General features: G+C 33.0%; 1 protein-coding gene across 6 annotated transcripts in view; it reads left to right on the plus strand.

Annotated features, from left to right (window-relative positions):
• LOC143046401 (lysosomal alpha-glucosidase-like) overlaps positions 1-2,565 on the plus strand; it is an 80,270-nt gene extending 77,705 nt beyond the window's left edge. For all 6 annotated transcript variants that reach the window (XM_076219551.1, XM_076219550.1, XM_076219548.1 and 3 more), the window contains 2 exons: positions 446-595; positions 1,087-2,565. In XM_076219551.1, coding sequence (XP_076075666.1) covers positions 446-595; positions 1,087-1,149 — 213 coding nt within the window. In that variant the 3' untranslated portion in view covers positions 1,150-2,565. The remainder of the gene's footprint in view (positions 1-445; positions 596-1,086) is intronic.
• The last annotated feature ends 16,308 nt before the right edge of the window (positions 2,566-18,873 follow it).

Here is an 18,873-nt window from a genome sequence, read left to right on the forward strand (position 1 = left end):
GGCTATACTGATGAACCTATGATACTGAGATCTATTGTAGTGTTTAGTGTGGGTTTTTATTTCAGAATACAGTGACAAACAATGTAATGTATGCAGGCTATACTGATGAACCTATGATACTGAGATCTATTGTAGTGTTTAGTGTGGGTTTTTATTTCAGAATACAGTGACAAACAATGTAATGTATGCAGGCTATACTGATGAACCTATGATACTGAGATCTATTGTAGTGTTTAGTGTGGGTTTTTATTTCAGAATACAGTGACAAACAATGTAATGTATGCAGGCTATACTGATGAACCTATGATACTGAGATCTATTGTAGTGTTTAGTGTGGGTTTTTATTTCAGAATACAGTGACAAACAATGTAATGTATGCAGGCTATACTGATGAACCTATGATACTGAGATCTATTGTAGTGTTTAGTGTGGGTTTTTATTTCAGAATACAGTGACAAACAATGTAATGTATGCAGGCTATACTGATGAACCTATGATACTGAGATCTATTGTAGTGTATGGAGTCTTACACAAACCATCTACAGTTAAATTCAATGGCAAGGCTGTAAGTCAATTCACATATGATAACTTACACGTAAGTATTGGTTAAACTTAAAATTATAAAAGAAACTTTAGTGCTCAATGTAGATTATTCTTTTGTAGGGATAAATTATTATTAACTTCAGAACAAGACTCAACTAGAAAAAAATACAACAAAATATTTGATAATTTCAATTTTAATCACAATAATCTTTGTCAAATGATGGATATTTGTTATAATGTTTTTACTAAAAAAAGGTAAATTAATTATAAAATATACATGAAAATTTACTGTTGATGACCTCTTTTGACCTGAGGTGTAACTGGTAGACATATATTGCATATATGCACAGGTATGTTTTGAATCATTTTATGAATTAAATTAAATATTTTGTAAACCAAATCTCAGTCCACAAGGTTTAGTTGACTCACTGTAAATCTGTTTAATTTTTACCATTAGTTTTTGTATAATTTTTACCATTAGTTTTTGTATAAATTTTACCATTAGTTTTTGTATAATTTAACATTAGTTTTTGTATATTTCAGGTTTTAAGAGCACAAGGTATTGCAGCCAACATGTTAAAGACATTTACTTTTCAATGGGTTTAGAGGAAAGATTTAGTATCAATTAAAGGAATGTCAAATCTTTTTTGAAGACATTTATATTCCACTAGATGTAGAGAACGATAGAGAGCAATAAATTTATTTCCCAATGATATCGGATGATCTGTCAATTAAAAGAATTCCAAATATTATTTTGTTGATAAGTTTGATTAAAATTATGCATCATTATTGTCTCCCTTTAATGTTGGATATCAAAAGTACTCATCTCTCTTTTGAACTCTTATTGATTCTATGTTTAAATGATTTGATTGTAATATGGTACATTGCATGTTGCATCTCTAATGTGTCAAAATATTGTTATTATAATTTTTTATTTATGTAGGATGGAATGTTTATAAGTCTTTTATTTTTTACCAGTGTGACTTTTTATCAGTTTGATTTTTTTTCTAGTCTGACAAAAGTTTTGAAGGCGTGACATAGCCATCGTCGATTCCATTATAGTGGTCAACATTCAGTTCAGCCTTTGTTCAAAAGTCTTTTTAAACAGCTTCAACTTTATCAAACCTTCATTGAATATTATAAAATTTTGAAAGAACCTTCTTCATGATCAAGAGATAATACTTGAAGTGATATTTTTGAATTGAATCAAAATTTCTAATTTTTTGTATTTTACAAACAGACTGCTGTTTTTTTTAAGTTAATATTTAGACACAGTGTGTGGTTCATTTTATTTTAGACATAAATAACTTTTCAAACCATCATGGAATTATTTGAAATCTTATTTTGCAGTTAAAAATTTTCAGTGGATGTAACACTATTACATGGACAGTTGTAGTTACAGGCAAGGAAAAAAGTTTTTTTCCAAGATTGATGACTTTTTACTTAAGGTGCTTAATCTATAAGTCAGGGATCAAATCTTTAATATTTAAAGATGTAACAGTGCAATTTCAAGGTAAATTGCGTTATATGAGCTAGTAATTACAGTATTGGTATTGTTATATAATGCTTCTATTAGGTAAGGCATTAATCTGTGTATATGGCATTTAATGCACAAAAATCCTCAAATATTCTGTTCAAATTAATTTTGTGTACTGGTATATAACACTTCTTCAATTTATAGAGATACTTATGGACACATTTAGTTACTAGTGTTATACAATATTTGTTATTAAACTGAGCAACTGCAGGGTTCCACAATACAAATAGATTAAAAAAAAAGATATAACACAGGAGATCATGTAAGAACATACAAAAATGTGTTATTGAAATTTAAATATTTGTATGAACCCTGTTTGATATAAATAGTTGTTCTTGTATTTATTCCTTATCATTATTATTATTTGAAATGATTTTTATTGATAAATCAAGTTGTCTTTCATTATTGATAGTTATTGTATATTGCTTCAAAAGCATTTGATTTTGTATTAAAGTTTTCATTAAAATAAATTGTTAGTATTTTGACCCAGACTTCCTTGTCTATGATCCAAATTAACATCAGTATGCTCCAGGATTCCTTAACTAGGACCCACATTTACTTGCTATGATCAGAGCTTTCTAGACTATGATCCAAATTACCACATTAAGGTCCAGGCTTCCTTGACTATGATCCAAATTACCTCAGTATGATTCAGGCTTTCTTGACTATGATCCAAATTTACTACAGTATGGTCCAGGCTTCCTAGAATATGCTCCAAATTACCTCAGTATGATTCAGACTTTCTTGACTGTGATCCAAATTTACCACAGTAACATCCAGGCTTCCTTGACTTTGATCCAAATTAACCTCAGTATGACTCAGGCTTCCTTGACTATGATCCAAATTCACCTCAGTATGACCCAGGCTTCCTTGACTATGATCCCAATTTACCTCAGTATGATTCAAGCTTTCTTGACTGTGATCCAAATTAACCACAGTATGATCCAGGCTTCCTTTACTATGATCTAAATTTACCACAGTATGATCCAGGCTTTCTTGACTATGATCCAAATTTACCACGGTATGGTCCAGGCTTCCTTGACTGATCCAAATTTACCACTGTGTGGTCCAGGCTTCCTTAGCTATGATCCAAATTAACCTCAGTATAATCCATGCTTCCTTGACTATGATCAAAAATTACCACGGTATTATCCAGACTGCCTAGACTATGATCCAAATTTACTACAGTATGATCCAGGCTTCTTAGACAATTATCCAAATCTACTACAGTTTGACTCAGGCTTTCCTGACTATGATCGAAATTTACCTCAGTATGCTACAGGATCACTCGAATGTGATCGCAATTTATATCGGTATTAGTTTAGTATGACGACCATTTTCAGGTGCCGGTTTTTCACGGTGTGTTTCGTCTGTTGTCTGCCCATTGGTCGAGTTGTTGTCTATTTGGCATTGGCACATTCCCTATTTCAATTGGCATTCTCAATCTTATTATCCAATGAACCGTGAAAATGAGGTCAAGTTCAGTTGAAATTTACCAGTTGAACATGTACTAACACCTTTAATACAATCATTCCCTACACCAAATGTAGAAGCCCTATTACTAATTGTATCTGAAAATTGAAAAGACCACATGCACTAAACATTGCCCACTGGAACATTAAAATGGGGTCAAGGTTAACCCTGTCAGTCGGACACCTAATAATCGTTCCATACACCAAATATAGTGGACCTAGTATTATAGTTATAGATTCTGAGAAATTAACTTAACTACGTAAACCTAAACTTGATCACTTATCCATGAAATCACCGTGCAGAATGCCACATGCGTGGTGTCGACTATGTTTGACACGAGGTGGCAATTTCGAAGCGAAGAAAAACTATCAAAGTAAGTTCAAGTATCAAAATTTCTTTTTTTATAATTCTAAGTACCATAAAACGTCACGTTTAAGTTAATATTTAGACACAGTGTGTGGTTCATTTTATTTTAGACATAAATAACTTTTCAAACCATCATGGAATTATTTGAAATCTTATTTTGCAGTCAAAAATTTTCAGTGGATGTAACACTATTACATGGACAGCTGTAGTTACAGGCAAGGAAAAAAGGTTTTTTTCCAAGATTGATGACTTTTTACTTAAGGTGCTTAATCTGTAAGTCAGGGATCAAATCGATGAGAACACTTGGATTGAAAGTTTGCAAACGTTCTGACCAATGAAATTCATTTTACTATGTAACGCGAACCTCAACGAAAGCACCTAGTTCAGTTCAGTTTCTTGTATATTCCTCCATTAATTGTGGAGCACTACCCAAAGGGTATAGTTTTAGCAACTATGTACACCTTAAAACATAAGGAAACAAATAATTATATACAGATGACTGAATTTGGTTATAATAATCACTAAATGATAAATATCATAATTAATTCAATGGATTGTCATCATAAAGTTTTAAAAGATATATAATAATTCATATGTGCTGGGTTGTAAGAAAATTTTAAGAGACAACTGCATATATTTACAAATAAGAATTAAAATGGTCTCAAATTAAAATTACTTATAATTATTAGTTAAGAGTGCTATAAATACATCAGGAACTATAATGAAAATTATATTTTATAAGACTTAAAAATGGTAGGGGTTTGGAAAAATTTGAACTAATATATATACATAAATTTTCTTCACAGTTTATTTTACTATATGGGGATCTTGTCATTATTCTTTAAATTATAACTGATATCTCACAATTTTAAAAAGAGAAGATTTATTTTAAATACATGTACTTATAAGTCATAAAATAGTAAGATGATATACTATTAGTAATGAACTGTTTTATTTTAAAAAGTTTGCTTATACTGTACTTGTGATCAAGTTTTTTATCCTTTTTGTGCGCAGCAAGTGCATCTCATAACACATATTTCTAGCCAGAGTTTCAATGCTTTCATACACAGTTGAGTAACAGTTTATGTCTTTGCTAGTACAGTCCATTATGAGCTGCAGTAAATTCCCTTGTTGTATGATCTTCTTGTATGTTGAGGTATCAATTTCATCCATTGTCAGTTCAATTTTTGAGCAGCATTTAGATCTTATTTGTTCTAATTCTTTGCAGTGTAGAATAAAATGTTCTAGATCTTCATTTCCCTGTTCACAGATTGTACACATCGGGTTAACTTTCGGATCGAACTTAGCTCTTTTGGCTTGGAATATGTACGTTTGAGTACTTATTCTTGCTTTTATTTCTCCTGCCTTTACATCTTTACTATTGTTTTTTACACTTTTCCATATATTGTGAGCTTCATTTAATGGATTGTTCTGTATCTATGTATTTAAGTGATTTTTTTCCATTTTTTCATTATGACATTCATTTTTCCAGTATTCCTTGATCTTTATTCCTACTAGTCTTTTCCATTCGATTTTATTCAGTGGATTTTCTATGTAGTAGCTGCTAGATTTCAAATTGTATTTTGATAGAGTTTTTTCTACTCTGTTGATAAAGTCTTTTCCTCTTAGGTCTGAAAATTCTATTTTTCGGCGCAGAATTTCACATTCTATGGTTCCTGAATTTCGAACAATATTCATGAAGAAGGTAAGTACATTTTTGTCTAATGTGATGGCAATAGGTTCTGCTCCTACCAGGGTATAGACAGCCATATTTGCTGTATTATTTGGAAGCCCTTGAATTTGTCGGAGGATTTTTCTCTCTGCCAGTTCTAGCATATCCTTTTCTTTTGCAAGTAGGTTCATCACCTCAAGTCCGTATATGCTTCTTGGTACTGCATATGTTCTCCATAGCTTGTATGCGACCATTGGTAAGAATCCCCTTCTGACATGTAACCCAGCTCCAAGAAGGCTGTATATTGTTGCCCTACCGGTTCTTATTCTTTCTGAGATATTTGCACGGTTTTGCTCGTTTCTTTTGATACCTAGATGTTTGGTTTCATTGGTTATATTGATGTCATTGTCTTCAAATTGCAATGTTGATATGTTTGAGCCTTTTGCATTGTATAGAACAGCTTCAGATTTAGTTGGATTGATTTTGACTAGATCTCTGCTTGTATGGTGTTGCACTATGTCTAATATTCCTTGCGCATCTGCAGTACTATTTGCCAGAACAGCAATGTCATCGGAACATGTTGGCGCAGGGACTTGTATATCACTAATACATGCTCCAAGTCCACTTTTTAATATGCTATCTAGTATGACGTTGTTGTAGCATTTATATAGCGTTGTAGATAGTTTTGCACCTTGTTGAATTCCTTGTAGCACCATTACATCTTCTGTACATTGCCCTTCCCATTTAACCTTAATGCTCATTCCTTTATACAAGTTTCTCAGTAATATCCAGAGTTTTCCTTTTATTCCATAATGGTACAGTTTGTTGAATAGTATTTCATGGTTTAGCTTGTCAAATGCCTTTTCTGCATCAAGAGTTATTAAGATCAGCAGTATCTTTAATTTCTTACTTTCTTCGATTGCTTCTGATGTGAGGAATGCTGCACATAGTGATGATACTCCTTCTGTAAAGCCTCTTTGCAGGGAGTTTTGTATGTTTTGCAAAGGTTTTAGTTACAGTTATTCCTCTGTAGCTAGATGGTAATGTTTTGTCTTTTTCTTTCTTTAGGATTGGTGTTAGAATCCCTGTCTTTAGGAAGATTGGTACATCCAAATATGTTAAGATTAAATTTAGCAGATGTACTATAAAGGGAGTTAACTCTTCCATCCCATGTTTGTAGTGTTCTGCCGAAATTCCATCTTCATCGGGTGCTTTTCCTGCTTTAAGTTTTTCTATAGCTTTATTTACTTCCTTTACATTAACAAGTTCTATGCCTTGACCTTTTTCCCTTTCTATGGATTATATTATATTGTTTTGTATTTCTACTAGCTCTAATTTGTCAGTGTCAAAATTTTCCTCTATTGTTGGTGTAGCTAGTTGTTGGAAATGTTCTTGCCAGATGTTCATTATGCTTGGTCCATCTTCTGCAGTCTTTTCATTTAGTTTCAGTATCTTGGTATTAGTAAGTGGTGTTTTTCTTTGCATGTTGATAAGCTTGTAAAAAAGTTTTGTATCTGCACTTGAAGCTTTCATAATTTTTCCCGCTGTTGATTCTCTCTGCGAGGCATAGGCTTGTCTTTGTGCTTTTCGAAGTATTCTCTTTGCAGCTGTCATTTTGATTTTGAGCTCATTACTTCTTTCTTGAGGTGCTCCATGTTGCCTCCATACTTTATATGCATTTTTTGATTGCTTTGATGCCTTATCTATTTGTTCGTTCCATATCGCCTTTCCCTTTGATTTGATTTTGATTTTCCTTCTATACTTTGGGATTGCTGCTTCTCCGGCTTTATGTAGCAATTTTTCTAGATTTCTTATATCTTGCTCAATGATTCCTTTTGATTTTTGCATGAGTTTTGGTAGATCTTTATTGATGACTTCCTTATAAATTTGATGGTCGCAGTCAGTCCATTTAGGTTTTGCTATGATAGTTGTTGCTTTTTCCCTGACTTTTTTCAGTTGACTATTCAGTGTCAAGATAACAGGTACATGGTCCGAGGTATTCTCTGGGTCAGTACCAAGGACATCAATTTGTCTGATTTTGTTAATGATTTCTGAGTTACTTTTGAAGAGGAAGTAATCAATTTGTCCTTTCGACATACCATTCTGGTGATAAAATGTCTCTTTTACTGGGCATTTCTCAGTATTTCCTATACATTTTTCCTTGCAGAATGTCTTTAGGATTTTATCATGAGGTGTCGAGCTTCTATCAAGTGACCCGTTCATGTCTCCACATACTATAATTTCGTGTGTGTCTTTGTATTTCTCTATCATTTCATCAATTTGAGCCAATGTGTCTTTGTATTCGATGTCTGCATTTTTGCTATCTGATGGCATATATACATTTATAAGACATATTGGTTTGTCTCCTTGTTGAATATGTATGGCTTGTATTCTATTTCCACCGTCTATCAGTTCCTTTATATTTTCATTAATTTCTTTTTTCCAGATTATGGCTACTCCACCATATCCCCTTTTCATTGATACGTTGAAATCTGGGTCGTCATTATCATCAACACTTTTAGCTATGTATCCGCTATTTTCAGTAATTTCAGCTATGATTTTCTTTTCCGCATTAAAAAGCCAGTGTTCTTGAATGCATAACACATGTACATCCCTTAACAAGTTTTTGATATAGAGGGCGTTTGATTTCACATTTTGTACATTGAGTGTACCTATAATGATATCCTCCCTTTTATCTTGTTTGATCGGCCGCTGCCTAAAAAATGATTTGGTTTCTTTCTATTCCCATCTTCTTTTGCTTCTAGATTGTCAGCCTGAACTAGTCCCTTTAGATGCTTAGGACCACCAACATTGGCCCCCCTTTGAGAGGGGAACTTCTGATGGCAGACCGCTTCCAGCGGGGCGTCCCCACTAGAAGCCGTTGTTATAAGACCAGTTCTGGGCGTGACATCTACTTGATGGCTTACTTCTGTATGTGCTTTGACTTCATCATTTTTTTGCGGCAGCTGAATTTGTCAGATTGATGGTCAGTCTAGCTTCTTCTGTTGGTTCTTTGTCTATTTGGTTAATATTATCAGCCTGATTTGTTAGCTGTTGCAATTGTTTTTGTCTTTCAAATTCTTCTGCATGACTTTGTTTAGCTATAACTGGCATGCTTGTTCTTTGGTCATAAAATCTTTTATTGATGTTTCTTTGACTTTGTTCCTTTCTGCTTGTCTGTTGTTGACTATATCCTTGGTGGTGATTTATATTTTGTGGTATAGGTTGTGCAGTCATCCTATATTGTTGTCTGTATAAATGTGCATTTTGTATCATGTTAGTGTTGATACTGCCAGTTGGTACATGTATACTTCTATAGCCAGGGTAATGGTGGCTACTTTGACTATTTACAGGTATAGCCTGTATTCTGCTATTGTGGTACATTGGCGCTTGAATATGGCCAGGATTTATTCTGCTCTGCTCTGTTGGTATTTGGCTATAGTGTGGAGTTGCCATAGGTGTCATGAATGGTGGATTGGCTTGGTTAGGAATCCTGGATTGCTGGTTTATAAGCTGTACACCAGTATGCTGATCACTCATTTGGTGTTGGTTTGAGTTCCTAGTATTGTCCATATTCTGATTATAAGGATAATATTCATGACTTCCTGGTCTTTGCCACATTCTTACTTCTTTCTGTAATTCCATTATTTGCAGTTTGTGTCTTAATTCATTCATCTCCATTTGATGTTTTATTCTTAGGTCTCTATTTTCCATTTCTAGTCGGAAGTTGTTCAGCATCATATCGACTTTGTTTATAGTCTGTTCCTGCGAATTGTTGCTACAGCCACAATTTGGCTGGTAGGTTTTTAAGTTACTTTTGTCAATAGTGCTTTCTTCTGATTGCATCCTAAGTAGATTGATTGTATTTCTATAGTCTCTATTGGTATCTTCCATTATGACTAGTCTTGCTCTGCATTGTGCTAATTGATCTTCAAGCTGTTGAGTAGTTTCATTTATATTTTTGCACTTATATTGCCTTTTCGGTTTTGCCTTGATGTTTTTTGGCTCATCTACATTTTCTATTTGTACATTCCTGCTGTTCTGTACCATTTGGTTATGCTGTTTGTATGAAGCCGTTTTGTTCATTTCTAGCATGTCTAGTACTTCTGTGTTAGAATTTCCTGTTTCTTCTTCCGTGATCTGTGTTCTAGTTGGACTGTCTTTAGATGTATTGTCTGGCATATTTTTAACTATATGGCCTATTTCGCTATAATCCTCTGTCGAGTCTTGTTCTTCTAGAAGTACTTTTGGTATTGTTTCTTCTGTATCTATAATTGAGTTATTGCTTCTCATTGATATATTTACCACGTCCATGTCCATAATAGAGCAACTCCTACATGAATATTGTTCTTCTTCAGTTTGGCTTATCCTTACAGGATCAATGTTTTCACATGTATAATGAAACAGTTGACTGCATGCAATACAATCTATGGATGTTTCTGGTTGTGCTGTCTGATTACATATGGCGCAGTAGTTATGTATATTAGACATGTTGACTGCACTTGTGTCCTGACTGGGTGTTGGTTCATCTTCTGACCATTCAATGGCTATATTCCAGTTACTTAATAATTCTTTGTCTGTATTTTGTATACATTCTGCCCCTTTGAATACAAGTATTCTATTTATGTGGTTGGTTTTAGGTTGATTATTTGTTGCAAGTGATTCATCCTGTTTTCCACTTATTTCTATATCAGCTTCATTTCTCTTGATTATGTTTATCTGTTCCTCTATCTGTTTGTTGTAAATCTTATAGTTTCCTCTTGATTTCATTCTTTCTTTTATATCTTCAATGTGTGTCAGGAAGAGTTCCATACCTTGGCCATTAACCTCTACCTTTGATGTAGTATGGAATAGATTGATACGATAGAGTTGTCTGTTATTACTTCTATTTCTGACCGAATGTGAAGTTCTGATGCATAGCTCTTGATTATCATGCTGGTGTTTGGGCAAGAGCTTGTAAGTAGAGTGTTGTTCAAAGTATATGTCTATTTCCCCTTTTAAAACTTCATAAGCAGCTGCTGATAGCTCTAGGATGTAGTTTTGATGTTTCTGCTCAATTTTTATGTCCATTGCTCTATTACATGCTTCTAGTTTTTTGTCCAAGGCCCTGGTTTTATTGATACTAAAGTTTTCATATTTAGCTGGTGTATAGGGCTGAGGTTTGCTCTTGGTTCTTGCTGATGTTCTAGTCTGGATACTCATTTTTTCACTTTAGATATTGTTGTTTTCTTTTAGCAAGGAAGTTCTATGTAGGCTAATGTGCAATCAGCGGGGCGTCCCCACTGAAAGCTAGCTTTGATTAGAATTTTCCAGTTAACTTTTATATCTTCCGATATCAGGGTTTAATGAGTATGTAGATATATATCTCTATATTTGCAGGTTATACAATATAGACTAATGTTATATAAAAGCTGCTAATATTTCTATATATGAATGTTATTGTATATGGAATGGATAAATATGGTTGGTATAAAGTTTATATATATATAGTATGCTATTCTACTCTATAGATCTATAACATTGATGGAGAATTTTGGTTGCTATTCTTCTCATCCAGAGCTTTGCTAGTAATAAATTTGGATGTACGCCGTCAGTTCTGTATAGATTAAAGTTGTAGTATTCGTCAGTACCGCCTTTGATTGATTTATTTCTTGGATGAAGGTATTTAAAAGGTATAACTGGTTTTGAAGTGTTTGGTCGTCTTCACTGAAAATGTCCGGGTTTTTGTGGCCTTGAGATCTGTTCCAACGCTGAATAGAGTATGGCGGTATTTCTAAGAAGATGATTTTTGATTTTGGTTTTATTTTAGTGATGAGTTCCTTAAGTTCGATAAATTTTCTTCTTAGATATCTGACGTTTGAGTCGTTTTGGTTCACAAGAGAGATGTATCTGGTAGTTCTGTTAAATTCAGTTAAATTACAAGTTCCTAGCCAAATATAAAATGTGATGTTTTTGTGTTGATGACAGATTGATGGTAATTCTTTTTCGGCCCAATCAATAGCTTGCTGTACTTTTTGTCCTTTTTTGGTGATGAATTTTATGTTTAGGAAATCTTCAGTTGTTATAGCTCTCTTTATGTAGTTTCCTTTACTATCAGATATAATAATGGGTTGGCTTTGGGCTGTTTTATCCTGAATATCTCTCTTATTTACTCTGAAGTATCTGCTTGACTTTATAATTTTATTCTCAGACATGTATCAATCTTTTGAGGAACAGAATACTAGGTTTTCTATCAGTCCAACACAGGATATTAGTTGAAACACAAGTACAGTGTGTTTAAAGGTTAAATTTAACTATTTATCTATGCAGTAAAAAATTTATTTGGAAAATAAAAGGGGAAGGGGTCTAAACAAAAGACTATATATGGTCAAATATTTTAAAGTCAACTATTGGTATAGAAAAATTTATTTAGTTGATCAAAATTATTAACCAAAAGTATGAATTTATTTATTCTAATTATTCATGATGATTTTTTGTGTATTAAATTGAAACATGAACGCGGACCTCGATGAGAACACCTGGATTGAAAGTTTGCAATTGTTCCGACCAATGAAATTCATTTTGATATGTAACGCGAACTTTAACGAAAGCACCTAGATGAAATATTTTATTTCTACGACAATAATTTTTTATTTAGAAATTACCGCTAATATACAGTAAATAAAAATTATATCAGAGCAACAATGCATAGTTGTTTCTTTTCCATTCTTGTTTTTTTAATAATGTTGATGTTGATTTTAATTTAGTAGGTAGACTTATATTAAATGCCCTAAACGTAAATATACGGGTTTTTTATAAATGCATTAAAGTAAACGTAAGAGATCGTCGTTAACTTAAATCAACCTACCCATCGTTATCGCAGACTAAAATTAATCTCATATAAACAGAATACATGTTCATTTATAGCAAGACTTTTTGTACGTCACGGTGCATGACAGCACAATAATCCCTTTAAAGAATCGGAACCACAATTCACAATTTTCGTATTTTGCTGCTTTTCCACAATTAACGCCCGTTTCGCGTCAGTGACCGGCATTACAATTTGACACAGTTTTAAAAGTTTATTGAGCTGTTACTTCATTTACAATTTTGAGCAAGACTTAACTGTTTATCAAATTCAACAAATGTCAGAACTATCTTTATTAATTTTATTATTTAACACAACATTGCTTTTTTATTACAAGCTACTCCATATATCAATATGCAGCTAGGGAATATCTGTTGTTGACCGAAAATATAAGAAACATCGATTTAAACTATGTTAAAAATAAATAATTTTTGTAAGTTACTTTAATTTCCGTGTCTATATTTAATTTACGAGTACACTATAGTAAGACAGAAAAAGAGAAACGGAAATATACAGGAATACATAAAGTTTCGTAAGTCATTGCAATGGACCATACGTTACTTACATGTCACGAGTTTTCATAGCACTCAGCAAGTTTTGAAACGTATATGTGAGATAAATATCTACTGCATTTGGGCAAATTAAAAATGTGTTAAACATCTAACTATTTAATTTTTACAGTTAATGCGTTTTTGTCCGATCAAGTTAAATTCGGGTTACTAGTGACGGTAACGCTCTGCTTTATGGAGTAAATACCAGCTTAGTCAATAAGTTACAGCGAGTACAGAATACGGCAGCCAGGCTCGTTACACGTACCAAGAAACATGATCATATAACACCAGTTCTTGTGTCTCTTCGTTGGATCCCGGTGCAGTACCGAATACAATATAAACTTCTTTTGTATACTTTCAAAATCCTGCATGGCCTAGCGCCCGTCTATCTTGGGGAACTCATTAGTGCCTATCAACCATCAAGATCTCTTAGATCGGAAAATGCCATGCAGCTTATACAACCTCGTGTACGCACCAAAATCTATGGAGAAAGACGTTTCGACAAAGCTACTGCGATCTCTGGAACAATCATTATCTTCCTAGCCATCTAAGACATGAACGCTCAATCGAACTTTTTAAGAAAAATTTGAAAACACATTATTTTAGACTCGCTTTCAGTGATTACATGTAACTTTTTATACTGACAATGGCTTTTTAACTTTGATCTTTTCGTTGTAGTATAATATGCCTTTTAATTATGATTATTTATTTTTTAACTTTTCTGTTCCTTTTGGGGTTTTTTTCATATGTGTTTCAAAATTTTATTTCATTCTTATTGCATTGACTGTTTTGATGTTTAACACCTTTTTTTTTTTCTTTTTTTTTAACTGCATTGATTGTTTTATGTTAAGCGCTTAGGGTAATTTTAATTAGATAATGCGCTATATAAATATTGTAAATAATAATAATGTATCATGTGTATTGTACGGAAGGAACTGAAACATAATTTAGATCCTGCAAGCAGAAGTTGTTAATTGTTTTGTCATCACAAATCAAAGATAAAGTAAGCATTTTGTTCAAGTGCAATGAATTGTTAACCCGTAAGGGACTATGTTTTGTTATGCAATACTCTCAGAATGTTTGTTGACATTGTTTTACCAGTGGCGGATCCAGAACTTTTCCTAATGGGGAGGGGGGGCGCTGACTGACCTAAGGGGGGCCGCTCTAATCAACCAAATTTTTCCCACGAAAGGGGGGCCCGGGCCCCCCCTCCTGGATCCGCCTATGTTTACTAACTGTATTTATAGTGTGTCACAGATCAAATTTATTCGTTCACATGTTGTTTTTTGGGGTAAAGACGGTTCTAAGCCGTCAATCCCCTATGTGGTTGACCAGAGTGACATCCCCTAACGTCATTCATTTTGTTTTTATAGTGTGGAACAACCCCCCACCCCAACATATCTTACTGAGATTGATGAGGAGACACACAAATGAATAGATTGACTTTAAACACTTTTTTACACATTTCCCGCGAAATTGTTGTATCTTGAGCTCTCCTTTACACTATTTACGTTCTTTACAATCCGGAAAAATCAGTATGACGAGATATTCTAAATATATCCAACCTACTGTACATTATATTTTATAGTGACATCATTGTTGGAATGCCACTCTACGCAGAAGCAGGAATATCCTTCCCTGTTTATTTAAATCATTCTCAGAGTTCGTGAACTAATTAAAAATTGGTAATTGTTAATTTTAAACATAATTATGTTTGCTGTAGATCATGCAATACTTTAATTTGTAGGTCAACAACTTTCAAAGTAAATAAAAGCCGTGGGGATACATGAGATTGGGGAGAAAAACGATTTTTTTTCATTTTTTCTGTAAAATTCTGTTTTGAGAATCTTCTTCTAATTCAGGAGCACCTCAATTGATGAGTATTTATCCACTAAAATAACAGTTAATGTATCTTAACACTTTTCAGTCCTTACTTTCTTAAGAAAAAAAAAAAGAAAAATATTAGAGAACTGCCACAAAAAATGGAAAATGGCTCTAGCCTGCAGTTCATTGGTTAACAATTAAGATTTCAAAATATATTGTAGTTGTTGTTAAATGACAGAATTCAGTTGAATTTTAGATAAAAAAAAACTATCAACTTTAATCGAATGTTTAGATTTAGAAGATGCAGATCTCTTCCGTTGGTCTAAATTGAATAATAAACTAAGGAAACGAAATTACATTAAACAACAATTGATTTCAATATTGTCAACCTTTCTACATGTTCTAGCTGTTCTTTTTGTCATTCTTTATATGAAGACAATCAAAAGATAACCCCTCCCCCCTTTTTCCCGAAAATAAAATAGAAACAAGGGCCGTCTTTCCTCTCAGAGCTATTCAGCTCTTTGATTTATTATTACTATTATATTGTTTTGATTGAGTTAAGTCAATTGATATTTGTAGTGTCTTTTTATGTTGTTTTGTCATGCTACTATTTTATGTAAGGGTGGAGTTTGACGCATGTTAAAACGTTTTTAAAAACTCGCTACATTAGTTTGCACCTGTCGTAAGTCAGTAACCTGTTGTGCAGTGGTTATCGTTTGTTGACATGCTTAGTGTGATTCATAAGTGTTTCACGTTTCTCGTTTTTTTTAGACCGTTAGTTTTCCGATTTAAATTTGGTAACTAGTAATTTTGGGACCTTTTAAAGGTTGCTGTTTGATGAGAGCCAAGGCTCCGTGTTAAAGGCCGTACTATGACCTATGATTGTTAACTTTTTATACATTGTGACTTGGATGGGGAGTTGTCACATCTATCTTCTATACTATTAAACGAGAAGACCTCATTTTTGGTGTCGCTTCTCTTCTTTCCACAATAAATTAATCAACACGACTCTGTGTCCTATATGTACAGTGCATAGTCCATTCATATGATTATTCAGATTGAGTTATTTAGGGAGAAAAACGAGAAAAAAAGCATCCGGATATTGTCCCGTCATTGGACGAAATTTTAAGTCAGATTATACTTCCGGTTTGCGTTTTTCTGTATACTTTGAACAAACAAATAGTACGAATAAAGTGTATTTTAATTCTGTTCAGAGTTTATTAAATGGAGAGGGTCTGTATACTATGTCAATTGACCACCATGGATCGATTACTAAACTAAGAATTGAAAGTAAATACACTTTATTTATATAGTAATATACAGATAAGCGCTAAAATTATTCATGTGAACTTTTGATACCTTTTCTGAAATTCTCCATTCATTACATATTTTACAAAATTCATTGATTACAAAAAAAAAGATGTGGTATGATTGCCATGTTGAGACAACTCTCCACAAGAGACCAAAATGACAGAAATTAACGACTATAGGTCACCGTACGGCCTTCAACAACGAGCAAAGCCCATACCGCATACTCAGCTTTAAAAGGCCCCGAAATGACCATGTAAAAAAATTCAAACGAGAAAACTAGCGGCCTTATTTATGTACAAAAAAGGAACGAAAAACAAATATGTAACACACAAACAAACGACAACCACTGAACTACAGGCTCCTTACTTAAATGTTCATAACATACTAAATGTATGTTCATATTGAAATTGATAGAAAACCAAAAATTGTGAATTTTGGAAATGAAGGAGGAGGTATAAAACTTCTAACAACACTTTACATACTTTTAACTCCGCTCTGAATGCCCGCGATTTCGCGGGTGTGTTCTAGTCTTATCTTATTTATATTTACATATATACTGATAAAAACCTGCTGTCTAATGCCGATGTTATGTACAGATATACAATACAATATCCCAAATATACAAAACCGCTAAAGCGTACTATCAATTTCGTTGTCATCAACCATCAGAATAAAAGTATACAAAATCAAGGATGTATACAAATCCTTGACAACATGAACCGACAGAATAAAGGTTTTATAGAGAATCCATTTCTTTCCGGATAAAGTTGGTAATGTATAGGGGAAAACAATATTCTATTCTATTCTATAGATAAAATTAGAAACATGAACAAAAACTTAATGTGTTAAAGCAAACAAATAATACCTTAATAACACTGAATCTTTTGATCTGATAAAGTATTAGTCAGCCTCGGGACCATACTGTCGACCTTCAAATCACTGTGTCATATTCCCTATACATTAGACATTAATATTCCTGTAGCAAGCAGCATGTCAATGATGCGCTTTTAATCAATTGTCTACTGTTATAATCATCAGCGATAGAAATATGGAATTACAGACTAGATACAGTAATTTTGAAAAAAACCTTTATTTTATCCACCTAGGTCAAAACTATTATTTTGGGACATTGCAGTAGCAAATCCCGAAATTTTGAAAAAAAGGAGGGGGTCACTGACAGATAAAAGGGCCGCTCAAGTCATGCTTAATAATCAACCAACATTTTTGCACAAAGGGATGGCCGGGCCCTGGTCCGCCTAAATCCGGCACTGCATCGGTTTGAAACAACGCATATCGCTCTGCCAAGACCAATTGTAAAAACACTGGAGATTTAAAGACGATGACAACTGTTTGATAGCACTGGCATTCGACCCTGATTGTGTTGTATTTGTGTTTATGTTGCTTCTGCATTCGACCCTGATTGTGTTGTATTTGTATTTGTGTTTATGTTGCTTCTGCATTCGACCCTGATTTTGTTTTATTTGTATTTGTGTTTAGATTTCTTCTGCTCAATTTTTAGTTTTCTGTGTAACTGTGACGGTTTTTTCTAAACTTGTTTATCATTTTTTTCGTTTACCTTTTGGTCATAGTGATTTTTATATTTTGTCTTTAGTTTGGAGTAATAATTAGAACAAACAGCACAAACATTTCATAAATATTTATTAGGGTTGCATTGTTAACAAAAAGATAGCACCTTATAACAATAAACAGAACGTGATATCAAGCAGAAAAAAATACAACAGACATATACTGGTGAAAATAACAATATACTGACAGCGTACATAATTGCAATAATTAAAAAAACACAGTTGATGTTGATTTGACGGTGTAAATGGTTTTGTTGTTGTTGGTTTGTTTTTTAATGGAGGGGATAATCACTAAATAAAATCAGCTTCGCTGAACTTTAATGCAAATAGTAATATAAATGATAACCAAGAAACAAAAACGTGTACAAGTAGACTGAAAAGTTATTGTATAGTCTAATAGTCTAGGAATTAGTCAGTATCCTCTTTCGAATTCTTATTTTCTTTTTCATTAATTCATTTTGCCAAAAATTGATTGGACCAAAAACATAAAACTTCCCCTTATAAACACACGTTAGAAAGACCTCCTTGTCGATCTGGTTCTTATGCAAGTGCACAACTAAACTAAATAAACAAAAATATTTTATATATATCAAATAAATAACAAATATATTTGAAGTTTTAGGTTTTTTTTCTGTGTAAATAGTATTGGTCTGGTTATTGAGAAGTTCGATTACATAATAATTACATAAACTCATTTGCTACTTTAAATAATGTATTTATGTCCTTAACCTTGACCAGGCTTCCCCAAAAACGGTTCATATTTATCAGTTTTGCAAAATAAAAGTACCGTTACCTAACAATATCGCTTATTTGTGTTATAAACACATGCTGGTCTACTTTATTAATAAAAAAGGCTAATACAAAACACAGTCATGTAAAAGATCTGTCATAGTCTTAGTCTCAGCAGCAAAAGAATACAAAACATGATTTATATTAAAGTACATCACCAACAAGAGACATAAAGTAAACAATAGCACGTACATAATACAAATAAATACATAAATACACTAGAGTAGGAAATGAACAAAACTAAAAAAGGAAGAACAACATATTAGTAAACATGGTAAAACTGACCTATGAAATATTTCCAAAATATATGGATGTACTTGAGTAAAGCTGGGAACAATATATATATATATATATATGTTCCTGAGTAAAGTTGA

Source organism: Mytilus galloprovincialis, chromosome 9 (assembly GCF_965363235.1).
Source record: "Mytilus galloprovincialis chromosome 9, xbMytGall1.hap1.1, whole genome shotgun sequence".
NCBI classification, from domain to species: domain Eukaryota; kingdom Metazoa; phylum Mollusca; class Bivalvia; order Mytilida; family Mytilidae; genus Mytilus; species Mytilus galloprovincialis.